This window comes from Lucilia sericata, unplaced genomic scaffold (assembly GCF_015586225.1).
Source record: "Lucilia sericata isolate MDLA Ls3-8-SP2 unplaced genomic scaffold, ASM1558622v1 Contig000344F_arrow, whole genome shotgun sequence".
In the NCBI taxonomy this organism is placed as follows: Eukaryota; Metazoa; Arthropoda; class Insecta; order Diptera; family Calliphoridae; genus Lucilia; species Lucilia sericata.
The window spans coordinates 83,535-97,075 of record NW_023994364.1 but is presented as its reverse complement, the minus strand read 5'-3'; the positions used below and the strand labels follow the sequence as shown (position 1 = coordinate 97,075).

At 29.9% G+C, this 13,541-nt stretch overlaps 4 protein-coding genes across 4 annotated transcripts; 1 reads left to right on the top strand and 3 right to left on the bottom strand.

Moving 5' to 3' along the window:
- Window positions 1-1,860: 1,860 nt before the first annotated feature.
- On the bottom strand, window positions 1,861-2,489 carry LOC119603840 (larval cuticle protein 65Ag1-like). The gene is made up of 2 exons (XM_037956066.1): window positions 2,205-2,489; window positions 1,861-2,108 (listed from the first exon to the last, which is right to left on the bottom strand). Exons 1-2 carry the CDS (start codon window positions 2,321-2,323, stop codon window positions 1,910-1,912), a joined length of 318 nt encoding a protein of 105 aa, XP_037811994.1. The 5' UTR covers window positions 2,324-2,489; the 3' UTR covers window positions 1,861-1,909.
- Window positions 2,490-5,734: 3,245 nt separating this feature from the next.
- On the bottom strand, window positions 5,735-6,283 carry LOC119603846 (larval cuticle protein 65Ag1-like). Its single transcript, XM_037956073.1, has 2 exons — window positions 6,079-6,283; window positions 5,735-5,984 (listed from the first exon to the last, which is right to left on the bottom strand). The coding sequence occupies exons 1-2, from the start codon at window positions 6,195-6,197 to the stop codon at window positions 5,786-5,788; spliced, it is 318 nt and encodes a 105-aa protein (XP_037812001.1). The 5' UTR covers window positions 6,198-6,283; the 3' UTR covers window positions 5,735-5,785.
- Window positions 6,284-6,733: 450 nt separating this feature from the next.
- On the top strand, window positions 6,734-7,373 carry LOC119603839 (larval cuticle protein 65Ag1-like). The gene is made up of 2 exons (XM_037956065.1): window positions 6,734-7,018; window positions 7,118-7,373. Exons 1-2 carry the CDS (start codon window positions 6,900-6,902, stop codon window positions 7,314-7,316), a joined length of 318 nt encoding a protein of 105 aa, XP_037811993.1. The 5' UTR covers window positions 6,734-6,899; the 3' UTR covers window positions 7,317-7,373.
- A 1,390-nt stretch (window positions 7,374-8,763) lies between these two features.
- On the bottom strand, window positions 8,764-9,589 carry LOC119603859 (larval cuticle protein 65Ag1-like). The gene is made up of 2 exons (XM_037956086.1): window positions 9,309-9,589; window positions 8,764-9,104 (listed from the first exon to the last, which is right to left on the bottom strand). The coding sequence occupies exons 1-2, from the start codon at window positions 9,437-9,439 to the stop codon at window positions 8,915-8,917; spliced, it is 321 nt and encodes a 106-aa protein (XP_037812014.1). The 5' UTR covers window positions 9,440-9,589; the 3' UTR covers window positions 8,764-8,914.
- Window positions 9,590-13,541: the final 3,952 nt, after the last annotated feature.

Genomic DNA, 13,541 nt, shown 5'->3' with positions numbered 1-13,541 from the left:
TGCTATTTCATTGGGGAAAAAGATACCAAAAAGGGGAAAAACGGGAAATTTAATTTTATTCAAACTCATTGTGCCATTTTTTATAAAATTTTAAAAGGTTTATTTAAAATAGTTTATTTACTCACCCAAAATAAGATATTAGTATATTATTTTGAAATTCGAGTACTAAGGCCTTATAGGACCAAATTCGTGTAAATTGTTTGGTACCTTTTTGAAAGCACAATTTTTCTGAAACAAATGAATGCAGATTTGAATCGTTTGAGTTTTATCTGTAATATATAGATTTAAATACGGAAAATTTTGTAAACTTAATTCTCGAAAAAGTATATTTCTAAGCGAAAAGGGGGAAAAATTGTACTATTTTTTTAGTATTTATTCCACTTTTGGTACTCTTTCTTTCTTCAAATGATACTTTATATGATGTTTTATAATATGAATTCAAAACACATGATTATTAAACTTACACGGTCCTCATTAAATAAGATTCTTTAAGAGAGAACTTTTTAGTACTTTATATCTCATAAATGATACTTTCTGAATTTTCTAAAATATTCAACCTAGGAACATAAATTTTAACATACATGGTCTTAACTGAGTAATATTCTGTAAGTAGATACTCTTTAATACTTTTCCATTCTTTAAATGGTACCTTTTGGTTTCTCTATAATGGTTAACCGGAATACATGACAGACACATGGTCTTCATTAAATGAGAATTTATTGAGAGAGGTTTTTGTACTTTTTCGTTTTTCCGATGGTATTTTTTGATATTTTTAAGATATTGAACATAGAAACATACAATTTTAAGTGCAGACACTTTAGTGTATGAGAATCTACTGAAAGGGATTTTTGGTACTTTTTCATTCATCAAACAATATTTTTTGAATTGTCTATAATATTGATCACAGAAACATAACATTTTGGATTAAATGAGAATCTTTAAGATGTATTTTATAGTACTGTTTTTCAAGTAGTAATTTCGAAATTTTCTATAATGTGGAAGCTTCTCGTGATATTAAACGTAAAAACTGAAACATTAAACAAATTTTTAATCAATTTTATGTATATATTTAATTTTTGTTAGGGTAGCGAAGCACAAGGCAGAACAAGGTAATTACCTTTACTGGTATTCCTCAGATTAGTACAAAGATTAGAAGATTAGACTGTGCTGAATCCATCAAAACATTGTCACGTATCAGCATCAATATGATTTTTAGAAGAGAACCTATTAAGATTTCTTATGTCAATTATGGGCCAAAATCTTCAGTATTATAATTTTCAGTCTTCTAGCTTATTCCTTTTAGGCCTTTTCAACAGACAGACTGACATGGCTAGATTCGACTATAATACGTACTCATAATATACATATATACTTTTTGGGTCTACGATAGTCAATTATCTACATTAAATAATTCTATGTAAAAATTTTAAAAATCAAAATTTTTTCCGAAAAATTTAAAATTTTCTAAAGGTTGATAAATGTTTAATAAGATATTAAAAGCGCTTTCCAAAACACCATATTTGCTTTGCAAGAAATATGAAAAAAACGTGAAAACTTCAAAAAGGACTTTTTTTATCTCTTGATCCATCCAGCTCGCCAAATATTGGTATCAGTCAAAAAATGAACAAAATTTTAATTTTCGCCGGGAACTTCAACAGTTTTAATTTCCTGGTTACCCTAATGCATACTGTATATTCACTGAAGTCAAAAAAAAAAATAATTTTTGAAAAAAATTTTTTATGTAATTGAAAATTAGAACATTCTACTATTTAAATATTTTTAGCTAACCCAAATTCCTTTCATTCTTTGATCTGTCTACTATATTTAAAACTAATTTATAAACAAAAAAATCTCGGCATGTTTTTTTTTTCAAATAAACAAATATTTATTAATAACTAACAATCACAACTTAAGCTTCAGGGGCAACGGGCAAATGAGCACCTTGGGGTTGGAAACCGTTTTCATCAGCAACATAGTTGACGGTGTAGGTTTGACCATCATCAGCAACGAAGGAGAAAGAGCCCTTGACGACGATAGCTTCTTCATCAGTACCAACGTTCTTCAATTGACCTTGAGCTTCAGCTTCAACACCATCGCTGGTGGCATAACTGTAAATTAAAAAAGAAATCAGGAAATTAGTTATGTTGTCTGTTTAAGTATTTTGTGTATAATGTGGTTTTGAAAATTTTTATTGAAATACTTACGAGTATTGGAAGGATTCGGGTCCAACTTCAGATTCGGATCTCAAGACGGTAGCATCTTCTGGGCGGGGAGCGGCCAAAGCAACGGCGAAGAGAGCAGCGAATACAATGATGAATTTCATTTTGATTTGTTTATTTGTTCTTCTAATGTTTCACGTATTGTGTAACGATTCGGAATGATGTTTTGGCCATTTAATTCATGTGCTTTTATATGAGTTTCGATATTTTTGTTTAATATTCAAAAACTATTAAAACATACGTACAACTTTAAGGTAGAAATAAAGTTAAGATGTGTAGTTTTAGTTTTTTTTTTGTTGGTAGAATATAAATTTTTAAACAAATCTAAAGATAATATACATATGTATGTACATATCTATGTATTATATATATGTATGTAAAAAGTGTCAAAATATGTACGTCATAATTATTTTTTTCTTTGTATTATTTCTTCTTTTAGTTTTTAATCTAAAATCTTTTAAGTTCGTTTTGTTTAACTTTTCATCGGCATCATCTTCTTAATGACGTTTGAATTTTTTTTAATAAACCAGATTTAGACTTGACATGTTAATTCTATTTGCTAGCTTATTTTAGCTGGTTCTGTATATCTTTCTGTTGTTGTTGTTGTTTTGCCTTCTAGTTTTGTCAAGCATTTTTAATTTTATTATTAATTAATTATAATATTGGAATAGAACTAAACATATAGCCAGGGTTTTATTTAATACTAAATATTTTGTTAATTATAAAAAATAATATTTAATTTACTATAATGTAAACCCAGCAAACAGTATTTGAAAAAAAAATTATGAACTATTAAATATATAGTTTAAATTTTGATATAATACAGTTTAATTAAAAATTAATTCAATAAATGTGAATTATTTTAAAAATCTGTGAATAATTGCAATCTTATTGTTTGCTGGGAAATTGTATGTGTATGCAGGATAATAACTGTTCTAATAATACAATTTCATCCCAAAGGTCCCGTTGAACAAAAATATTGTTCGAAAATTATTAATATTTTTTCTAATATCACACGTTTTTGATAATATTATTATATTTTTAGAAACATGTTTTTTTGTATAATTTGGCAGTAATTAAAAAAAAAAATTCAAATATTTAAACAATATTACAGTTAAAAGTTTAAAGTTCATTTCAAAGTTATGCATAATATGCATTGCATATTCGCTACGGAAATGGTGTTAAATTTATTAATGCTAATATGTAGGCATCTACATATGTACATACATACATGTATGTATTTAATAAAAAAACAGCAAATAGTTTTTGTTTTTTTTTAGCAAATATTGTTTAAGTCTCGTTTTTTTGAAATACTTTTATTTTCATTAGATGTGTAAACTAATTAATTTTAAATAGTCATTCATATATGCTAATTATAATTCATCAAAAAACAAGTTCTTTTGTTATTAAAAATTTTGAGTTTTTTTTATTTCGATAATTTATGTAAAAAACTAAATGTAAAATGTTAAAGATTGACGTCAATATATAAAATTTAAACGAGAATTTCATAGGACTAAAAGACAAAGAAAAAATTTAAAATTTTAGATTTTAAAACTTTATTTAGAAGTATAATTGTTTCTAATGCAGAGCTGCTATACATGAAATGATTATAATTTTTTTATAATAAGATGATCTTTAAACTATAAATTGAAATACAACCTTCGTTAATATTATTAAGTTTCATCTAACAGGGATCAACAAACGACATTGACATTGTATAAAACTGATTACAATTATTCGGTTTTAATTGTTCTTACAGATGACCTGATTCTTTGTTTTGAGAATGCAAAACCACATTTTAGAAATCTCCCGTTATTGACAGTGGAGCAAAATCGAAATTGTTTGCTATTAAATGTGACATTTCTAAAGAAAATTTGTATTTTCTTAAAAGCTGGATATTTTTACCCCCATTTTCTCAATGTCTTGTTATTTTTTATCGAAATGATATTTTCACAGTTTTCATACAAAAAATATTTTAACCGGCAGAATATCTACCGGTTAAACGATAACGGATAATGAGATTATGGGCCTTAGATTTTTTTGGCTCATAATCGGTCGATTTTCATAACGATCGGACCACATTTGACCCTAGATGTCATACAAAGTTTAATCTCAGAACATTTAAGAAGTTGTAGCCGGCCATATGATATATTTTTCATAATGAAGCATTTAAGTAGAATTTTACCTTGGATTAGGATCAAATGGAACCCGCTCATCATCAACGAGACTTCTATTAAACTTAGTTGTGCAGATTTTTGTCGAGATACTTGTATACATATAATAATAATAAATCCATTCGGTGGGTTCGATAATATGGGGACGAGATGAAATTATCAACCATTGTCAATAGGCTTAAAAATTGCGACCTGCACTTTGGTAACATTGTTTAGATGGATACATAAAAGGACGGACATGGCAATTCAGATGAAACGAAACGATTCTAAGCCGATTCGTATACTGTAAGATCAGCACAAAACCAATATACCCTCCCTACTAAAGAGATGTAGGGTATAAAAACACTTAAACGTCCATAACTCACTTATAAGCAATAACATTATGATAACATTTATATTAGATCCTAGTCCCCATTCAACACTTGTTTTTTTGTGGAAAAATATGTCCCTTTATTAAGTACTCCTATTTTTACAAAATATACACCAGGTCACGAACGATCGTCTTTTGAGAACAAGATCTAATCAAGCTAATTTCGGATAGCGCGTTCTGAAGTAAAGGGTATCTCATGGAGAACGTCGGACCGCTCAAGGTCTGGACTTTAAGGCGGGAGTACAAAACTTCCCTTCATGTAGCTGATCGATATGAATGTGAATATTACGCTTTCATGTCTGGCCATAAGCCTATGATCGCTTCAAACGAATCAGTGGCATTCGTTGAAGGTTATGGTCTTACTATATATCAGTCCAAAAAAAAAACATAGCATTACTTTATGAAAACTTGGATTTAGTATCGATACAGCTAAATTGCTGAGCTTCATATACGTTCTATTACACTTCGGATCCACTCGGTTCAAAAATGATGTCGTTTTTAACAGTGTTCAAGCAGTATTTCCAGGTTTCCTGTCTTCAATAAGTATGGTATCCAATTTCACTGGTTTATAATGAATCCTGATGCTAGCAAACTTTTGGAATTTGTTGCTTTCTATTGCTACTTGACAACAATTTTAAAGGAGTAATGCCTCCAATTCTTGGTCTTCGATCTCCTGCAACAAATCATCTTTTGTAACCGATATGCTTCACAGGCAGTTTTTTACATATTAATGAATTAAAGCAAAACTTTCTGCATGTGACACTTTTGGCATAAAAATTCGAAATTTTCTAAGCTTAAAAGCTTTGTTATTTAAACAATGATGTTTTATAACGAAGTAAAAACTTCTTCTGTTTAAGTGACGTTTTAATTTCGTCTGGTAGATAGTTTTAAATTAAAGACAAAAACATCTAAACAGCTTAAAGGATAGTTATAAAATTTCAACTCCGATTCGAATTCAAAAGAATTTTGCATTTTTTTTTCGTCAAATAAACAAATATTTATTAATAAATAACAATCACAACTTAAGCTTCAGGGGCAACGGGCAAATGAGCACCTTGGGGTTGGAAACCGTTTTCATCAGCAACATAGTTGACGGTGTAGGTTTGACCATCATCAGCAACGAAGGAGTAAGAGCCCTTGACGACAATAGCTTCTTCTTCAGTACCAACATTCTTCAATTGACCTTGAGCTTCAGCTTCAACACCATCGCTAGTAGCATAACTGTAAATTAAAACAAAGATCACGAAATTAGTTGAGCCCTTTTTGATAAATTTAAGACAGTTGAATAATAGTTTCAAAATATTGAAATACTTACGCATATTGGAAGGATTCGGGTCCAACTTCGGATTCGGATTTCAAGACGACGGCATCTTCAGGACGGGGAGCAGCCAAGGCAACGGCGAAGAGGGCAGCGAATACAATGATGAATTTCATTTTGATTTTTTTGTGGTTCTGAACGATTAGAAGCTCTGAAACTGATTGTTAACTAAACGCTTGTCATAGATTAGTTTTTATAGGTTGAATACTGAGTTTAACACTAATTTTCACTCAAATGTGTGTGTAATTCTTATTTGAAACTGCTACATTTCTTGCTTATACAAATAATGACATTTGCTTGAATTTACATAAATACGTATGTTTTTTAATTTATGTGGTCTATTATCAGTGCATAATATTGAGTGCTGGAAATAATTTCTTTATATTTTTTTTTGTAGAGATCATTAGTCTCTTTATTACATTATTTATATTAATATAAAAACTTACTTAAACTTACGCACATTTAAATTTTGTAAAATATTTTTAAGATCAGTGACATTCTCATCTCTCTTCCAACGCAGAATTCCATTAAATGACTATGAAAAATTAACATAAAATTATAACTGAATATTTAAATTAGTTTAAAAAATGATTTTAATCAAAAAATATAACAAATAATATTCGCAACATGAATACGAACGTTTAAGAATAAGATGAGAGATACAAACAACCACAAGTACACATATATTTCTACGTCTATTTGGGCGTGAAAAAATGTATTCGTACAAGTTTTCAACCTATAAAAACTAATAGACGACAGCTTTTAGTTAACACACAGTTTTAGAGCTTCTAGTCGTTCAGAACCAAACAAAAATCAAAATGAAATTCATCATTGTATTCGCTGCCCTCTTCGCCGTTGCCTTGGCTGCTCCCCGTCCTGAAGATGCCGTCGTCTTGAAATCCGAATCCGAAGTTGGACCCGAATCCTTCCAATATGCGTAAGTATTTCGATGTTTTTAAACTATTGCAGAAACTATCCAAAATTTTACATATTTAAAACGGTTTAACTAATCTTTTGATTTTCTTCTAATTTACAGTTATGCTACCAGCGATGGTGTTGAAGCTGAAGCTCAAGGTCAATTGAAGAACGTTGGTACTGATGAAGAAGCTATCGTCGTCAAGGGCTCTTTCTCCTTCGTTGCTGATGATGGTCAAACCTACACCGTCAACTATGTTGCTGATGAAAACGGTTTCCAACCCCAAGGTGCTCATTTGCCCGTTGCCCCTGAAGCTTAAGTTGTGATTGTTATTTATTAATAAATATTTGTTTATTTGACGAAAAAAAAAAGAAAATTGCAAAATTATTTTTTAATCAAATTATAACAGAGAGGAAAATTAATTCAAAGGATTAATCGCCGGTTGTACTTTTAAAATTTGAGTTAAATCGGATTACGAAGACTAATTTGATTCAGAATTTGCGGTTAGACTAGTCTATAGACTATACTATAGACTAGACTATAGAATAGACTATAGACTAGACTATAGTCTAGACTATAGACTAGACTATAGACTAGACTAGTAGACTAGACTATAGACTAGGACTATAGACTAGACTATAGACTAGACTATAGACTAGACTATAGACTAGACTATAGACTAGACTATAGACTAGACTATAGACTAGACTATAGACTAGACTATAGACTAGACTATAGACTAGACTATAGACTAGACTATAGACTAGACTATAGACTAGACTATAGACTATAGACTATAGACTAGACTATAGACTAGACTATAGACTAGACTATAGACTAGACTATAGACTAGACTATAGACTAGACTATAGAGACTAGACGATAGACTAGACTATAGACTAGACTATAGACTAGACTAGAGACTAGACGATGGACTAGACTATAGACTAGATAGACTAGACTATAGACTAGACTATAGACTAGACTATAGACTAGACTATAGACTAGACTATAGACTAGACTATAGACTAGACTATAAACTAGACTATAGACTAGACTATAGACTAGACTATAGACTAGACTATAGACTAGACTATAGACTAGACTATAGACTAGACTATAGACTAGACTATAGACTAGACTATAGACTAGACTATAGACTAGACTATAGACTAGACTATAGACTAGACTATAGACTAGACTATAGACTAGACTATAGACTAGACTATAGACTAGACTATAGACTAGACTATAGACTAGACTATAGACTAGACTATAGACTAGACTATAGACTAGACTATAGACTAGACTATAGACTAGACTATAGACTAGACTATAGACTAGACTATAGACTAGACTATAGACTAGACTATAGACTAGACTAGACTAGACTATAGACTAGACTATAGACTAGACTATAGACTAGACTATAGACTAGACTATAGACTAGACTACAGACTACTATAGACTAGACTATAGACTAGACTATAGACTAGACTATAGACTAGACTAGACTATAGACTAGACTATAGACTAGACTATAGACTAGACTAGACTAGACTATAGACTACAGACTAGACTATAGACTAGACTATATTAGCGCATTATAATGTGCATTTGGGTAATTTTTTAGACCGATATAAAAACTATTCGACATTTTTCACAATCTGAGAACCATTCCAAAAATATTTTTATTTTTTCCTCGGTACACTCGGTACACGTAACACAAACAAAATCTAGATTTAAAGTAAATAACACTTTCTACCTAAATTTACATAAATTTTTATATAAAAATATAAAAAATACATTGACTTTATTTGAATTTGTTCAAAGACTTAGGAATTAAACAGTTAAACTAAGGATTACTTAACCTAGTTAACACAATGATTAAAGCAAGCACACTAATTGGTTACACGTTTAAAGACGTGGCAAATGATCACCTTCTGGTTGGAAACCATTCTCATCAGCAACATAGTTGACGGTATAAGTTTGACCATCATCGCCAATGTAAGAGTAGGAACCACGCACTACCAAAGCTTCGTTTTCAGTACCAATATCTTTTAATTGACCTTCCTCTTGATGAGTTTTGCCATCACTGGTTTCAACACTACAAAAGAAAAAAACAAGTTTGACATTGAAACAATCTCCCCGGCACAAGCACACAAATAAAATAATAAATCCTTGTTGGCCTTGATCAATTGACCCAGTTTAACAGGCAGTAATAAAGAAAGGAAAAGTATGGTTAAAAACCAGTTTATATGCAACTTAACAATTATAAAATCCACTACACACACGCTTAGTAGATACTCACGCAAACTTGTATCCCTCGGGTTGTACATCCGAATCGTAACGTAAAACTTGTACTTCTTGTGCATCCTGTGGTGGAGCAGCCAAAACACAACCGATTAAGGCAATAAACAATACAGCTACGCAGAATTTCATTTTTATTTTTCGATTTTTTAAAATTCGGATAAATTGTTAAAAAGAAATATTTTTGTTTTCTTAGTGGTTGTTAACCGTACAAGTACTCAACAATTAATGTTAACTACAACGTCTCATTATCGGCATTTTATTCATATTTCACGATAAGACTCATTTTCCCTTTATTATGGCTGAATTTGTTGGTGTTTAATAAAGACACAAAAAATAATTGTACATCAATACTTTGATGTTAAGTAAAAAATAATAAAAAAAAAAACATTTATACAAAAAAGAAGTAGATGTACTTCCATACATTGCTTGTATACATATACATATGTACGAGTATTTTACACGTAATTGTGTTTATTTACATTGAATTTGAAATACATACTTACGCACTGACAAAAAAGGGTTTAACCAGACAAACTGATAAACTTGTACCAAAAAATAATAATATTTATGGATGTATGAGCTGCAGAAATTTCATGAAGATATTTATTTTAGATTTGAATTAAAAACAATTTTGGTAATTGTGATCCCTATTTAAACGGCTGGTTTCAACGACGATTCAATTAACAATCGCGCAGATAAAATAAAGTTTTTCTCCAGAAAAGAGCTTCCAACAGAGATTTTTATTGCTTTATAAACATTCCACATATGTAGATCCTATGGGGTGATGCTTACGAGAGTAGGTTGAGAAGCATCCTTAAAATGAGCAAGTCTGAAGTTTATATGAAGGTACGTATTCTGAGTCAAAATGGAAGTGCGGATTCGGACGAATGTAGAGCATGTAGAGAAGACAGTGGAACATCCTCCTATCAACGTAATCTAAACATTTTGTGTGGCTTCTGGTTAGTTAAAGTTCCAGTCTTGTACAACAGAGGTCGTGGGTTCGATTCCCAGATTAGTCTGTAATCTAGACTGTAGAATAGACTATAGACTAGACTGTAGACTAGACTATAGACAAGATTGTAGACTAGACTATAGACTAGACTATAGACTAGACTATAGACTAGACTGTAGACTAGACTATAGACTAGACTATAGACTAGACTATAGACTAGACTATAGACTAGACTAAAGACTAGACTATAGACTAGACTATAGACTAGACTAAAGACTAGACTATAGACTAGACTATAGACTAGACTATAGACTAGACTATAGACTAGACTATAGACTAGACTATAGACTAGACTATAGACTAGACCATAGACTAGACTATAGACTAGACTGTAGACTAGACTGTAGACTAGACTATAGACTAGACTATAGACTAGACTATAGACTAGACTATAGACTAGACTATAGACTAGACTATAGACTAGACTATAGACTAGACTATAGACTAGACTATAGACTAGACTATAGACTAGACTATAGACTAGACTATAGACTAGACTATAGACTAGACTATAGACTAGACTATAGACTAGACTATAGACTAGACTATAGACTAGACTATAGACTAGACTATAGACTAGACTATAGACTAGACTATAGACTAGACTATAGACTAGACTATGACTAGACTATAGACTAGACTATAGACTAGACTATAGACTAGACTATAGACTAGACTATAGACTAGACTATAGACTAGACTATAGACTAGACTATAGACTAGACTATAGACTAGACTATAGACTAGACTATAGACTAGACTATAGACTAGACTATAGACTAGACTATAGACTAGACTATAGACTAGACTAGACCATGTGCTGGACTAGACCATTACTGGACTAGACCATGTGCTGGACTAGGCTATGTGGACTATTTATCAAAAGTTTATAACTTAGAAAAAGTATCGTAAATATCGTGGGGGTACCTTGGTATAAGTTGATATCAAACAGTTCTGAAAAAAAGTACTAAAGTGCTAAATTTTTTATAATTAACAAATAAGACGTACACTTAGGGAGTAGTTTAAATCTAAGCACTTACACCTTACTTGTACAATTAAAAATAAATCACAATACAAAGCCGCATGCAAAAAAAGTTCAAACTAGTTTACTTAAAATATAATTATTTAATCATTCCATTTAAGCAGATAACTCATCAGAATTTAGTAAGTGGATCTCCTTTAAAAATACTAGTTATCGGAAGAGAGATGTTACTGTTAATAAACTAAATATTATTTGTTTACGGTTTTGTTGCTAATGTTTGGCAGCGGTATTTAATTTTTTTCTGCTTTTTTTTAAAGTATGAATGACCCCAAAATCTCAACTTAAAATTTCGTGTATCTATCACAACACCAAAATCTTTATAATGAAATTATTTGATTTTTATATTTTGTTTGTGTGTCAAGTTCAATTTAATTTATATTTAATTAAGGCGTGGTTTTAATGAAATTTTCAAGCATAATTTTATATCAAATTTTTTCTTCTCTTTTTTTCACAAAATAATGCTAAAAATGCAATTTTAGTTTTTCGTTTATAAATAAAAAATCTCCAAAATAGTATTTTAGTAATTGTAGTTTTTGTTATTTAAGCATTTAATTAGCATAATAATTCTCACTTTCAATAATGCTTTCAGTAAGATTTGATTAATCCATTATATTGATTATAGGAGGTGGGAGTAGATAGTTTAGAGCAAATTACGTCTGTAGTGAATTTAGATTATATTCTAAGGAATGTTAAAAAAATTATAAGTTCTGGCACTTATATGTGTGTAAACACTGATGTTATGCATTGATTACTTCTTACTAGTTACCATACTGTCTTTTGGTAATCTATGGATCTCCTCATGTATGATTTTTAAAAATTTTAAATTTGCTTAAAGTTTAGTTGATTTGAAAAAAGTTGTGCGCTGAAAGGATTTTATTATTTTATTTAGTAAATAATTAATTCATATTTAATAAGTTGACCCTCGTAAAAACATGTTATTTTTAAAACATCATTGGTTTTCATCATCATCTTTTTTTCCTGTTTGGTTATTTTAGTTAAATGATCGTTATTTTTTTTCAAAAATTTTTTATTTAATTTCAAGTTTCCTGACTAACTGACTGCCATTGAAGAAGCGCCTTTATGCCATGAATATAACAAGCAAAAATTAAAATAAAAAAATTTTAATTTAATAAAAAAACAGCAAAAAAAACTTCCAAAAATAAAATACAAAACAAGTATTTAGAATTTCAAGTTTCACGTGCTCAACTAATGATCAACAAAAAAAAAAATATATATTAAATTAAATATGTTTAAATATCAAAAAAACTAAAAACTTGTCTTAGAAGTTGTCTTAAATGTTTTATTTAAATTTAAGAAAAATAAAGAATATTTTTGATATCAAAACAAAGAAGAAGGAATTTGTTATGCACGTGTTTGTATGTTGGTTAAAATATGTAAATAAATATTTAAAAAACTATAATTAAAAAACAGTGCTACAATAAAAATATTCCCTAAATTTTGTTTTAGGGGTATTTATTTATAATTATAATAATAAACAAAATCAACACTTAAAAAACAATTAAAATTTCCCAGCAAAAACTTAGATTGAAGAGTTATTACTCTATAGACTAGACTATAGACTAGACTATAGACTAGACTATAGACTAGACTATAGACTAGACTATAGACTAGACTATAGACTAGACTATAGTAGACTATAGACTAGACTATAGACTAGACTATAGACTAGACTATAGACTAGACTATAGACTAGACTATAGACTAGACTATAGACTAGACTATAGACTAGACTATAGACTAGACTATAGACTAGACTATAGACTAGACTATAGACTAGACTATAGACTAGACTATACTATATACTAGACTATAGACTAGACTATAGACTAGACTATAGACTAGACTATAGACTAGACTATAGACTAGACTAGACTATAGACTAGACTATAGACTAGACTATAGACTAGACTATAGACTAGACTATAGACTAGACTATAGACTAGACTATAGACTAGACTATAGACTAGACTATAGACTAGACTATAGACTAGACTATAGACTAGACTATAGACTAGACTATAGACTAGACTATAGACTAGACTATAGACTAGACTATAGACTAGACTATAGACTAGACTATAGACTAGACTATAGACTAGACTATAGGAACTAGACTATAGACTAGACGATAGACTAGACTATAGACTAGACTATGA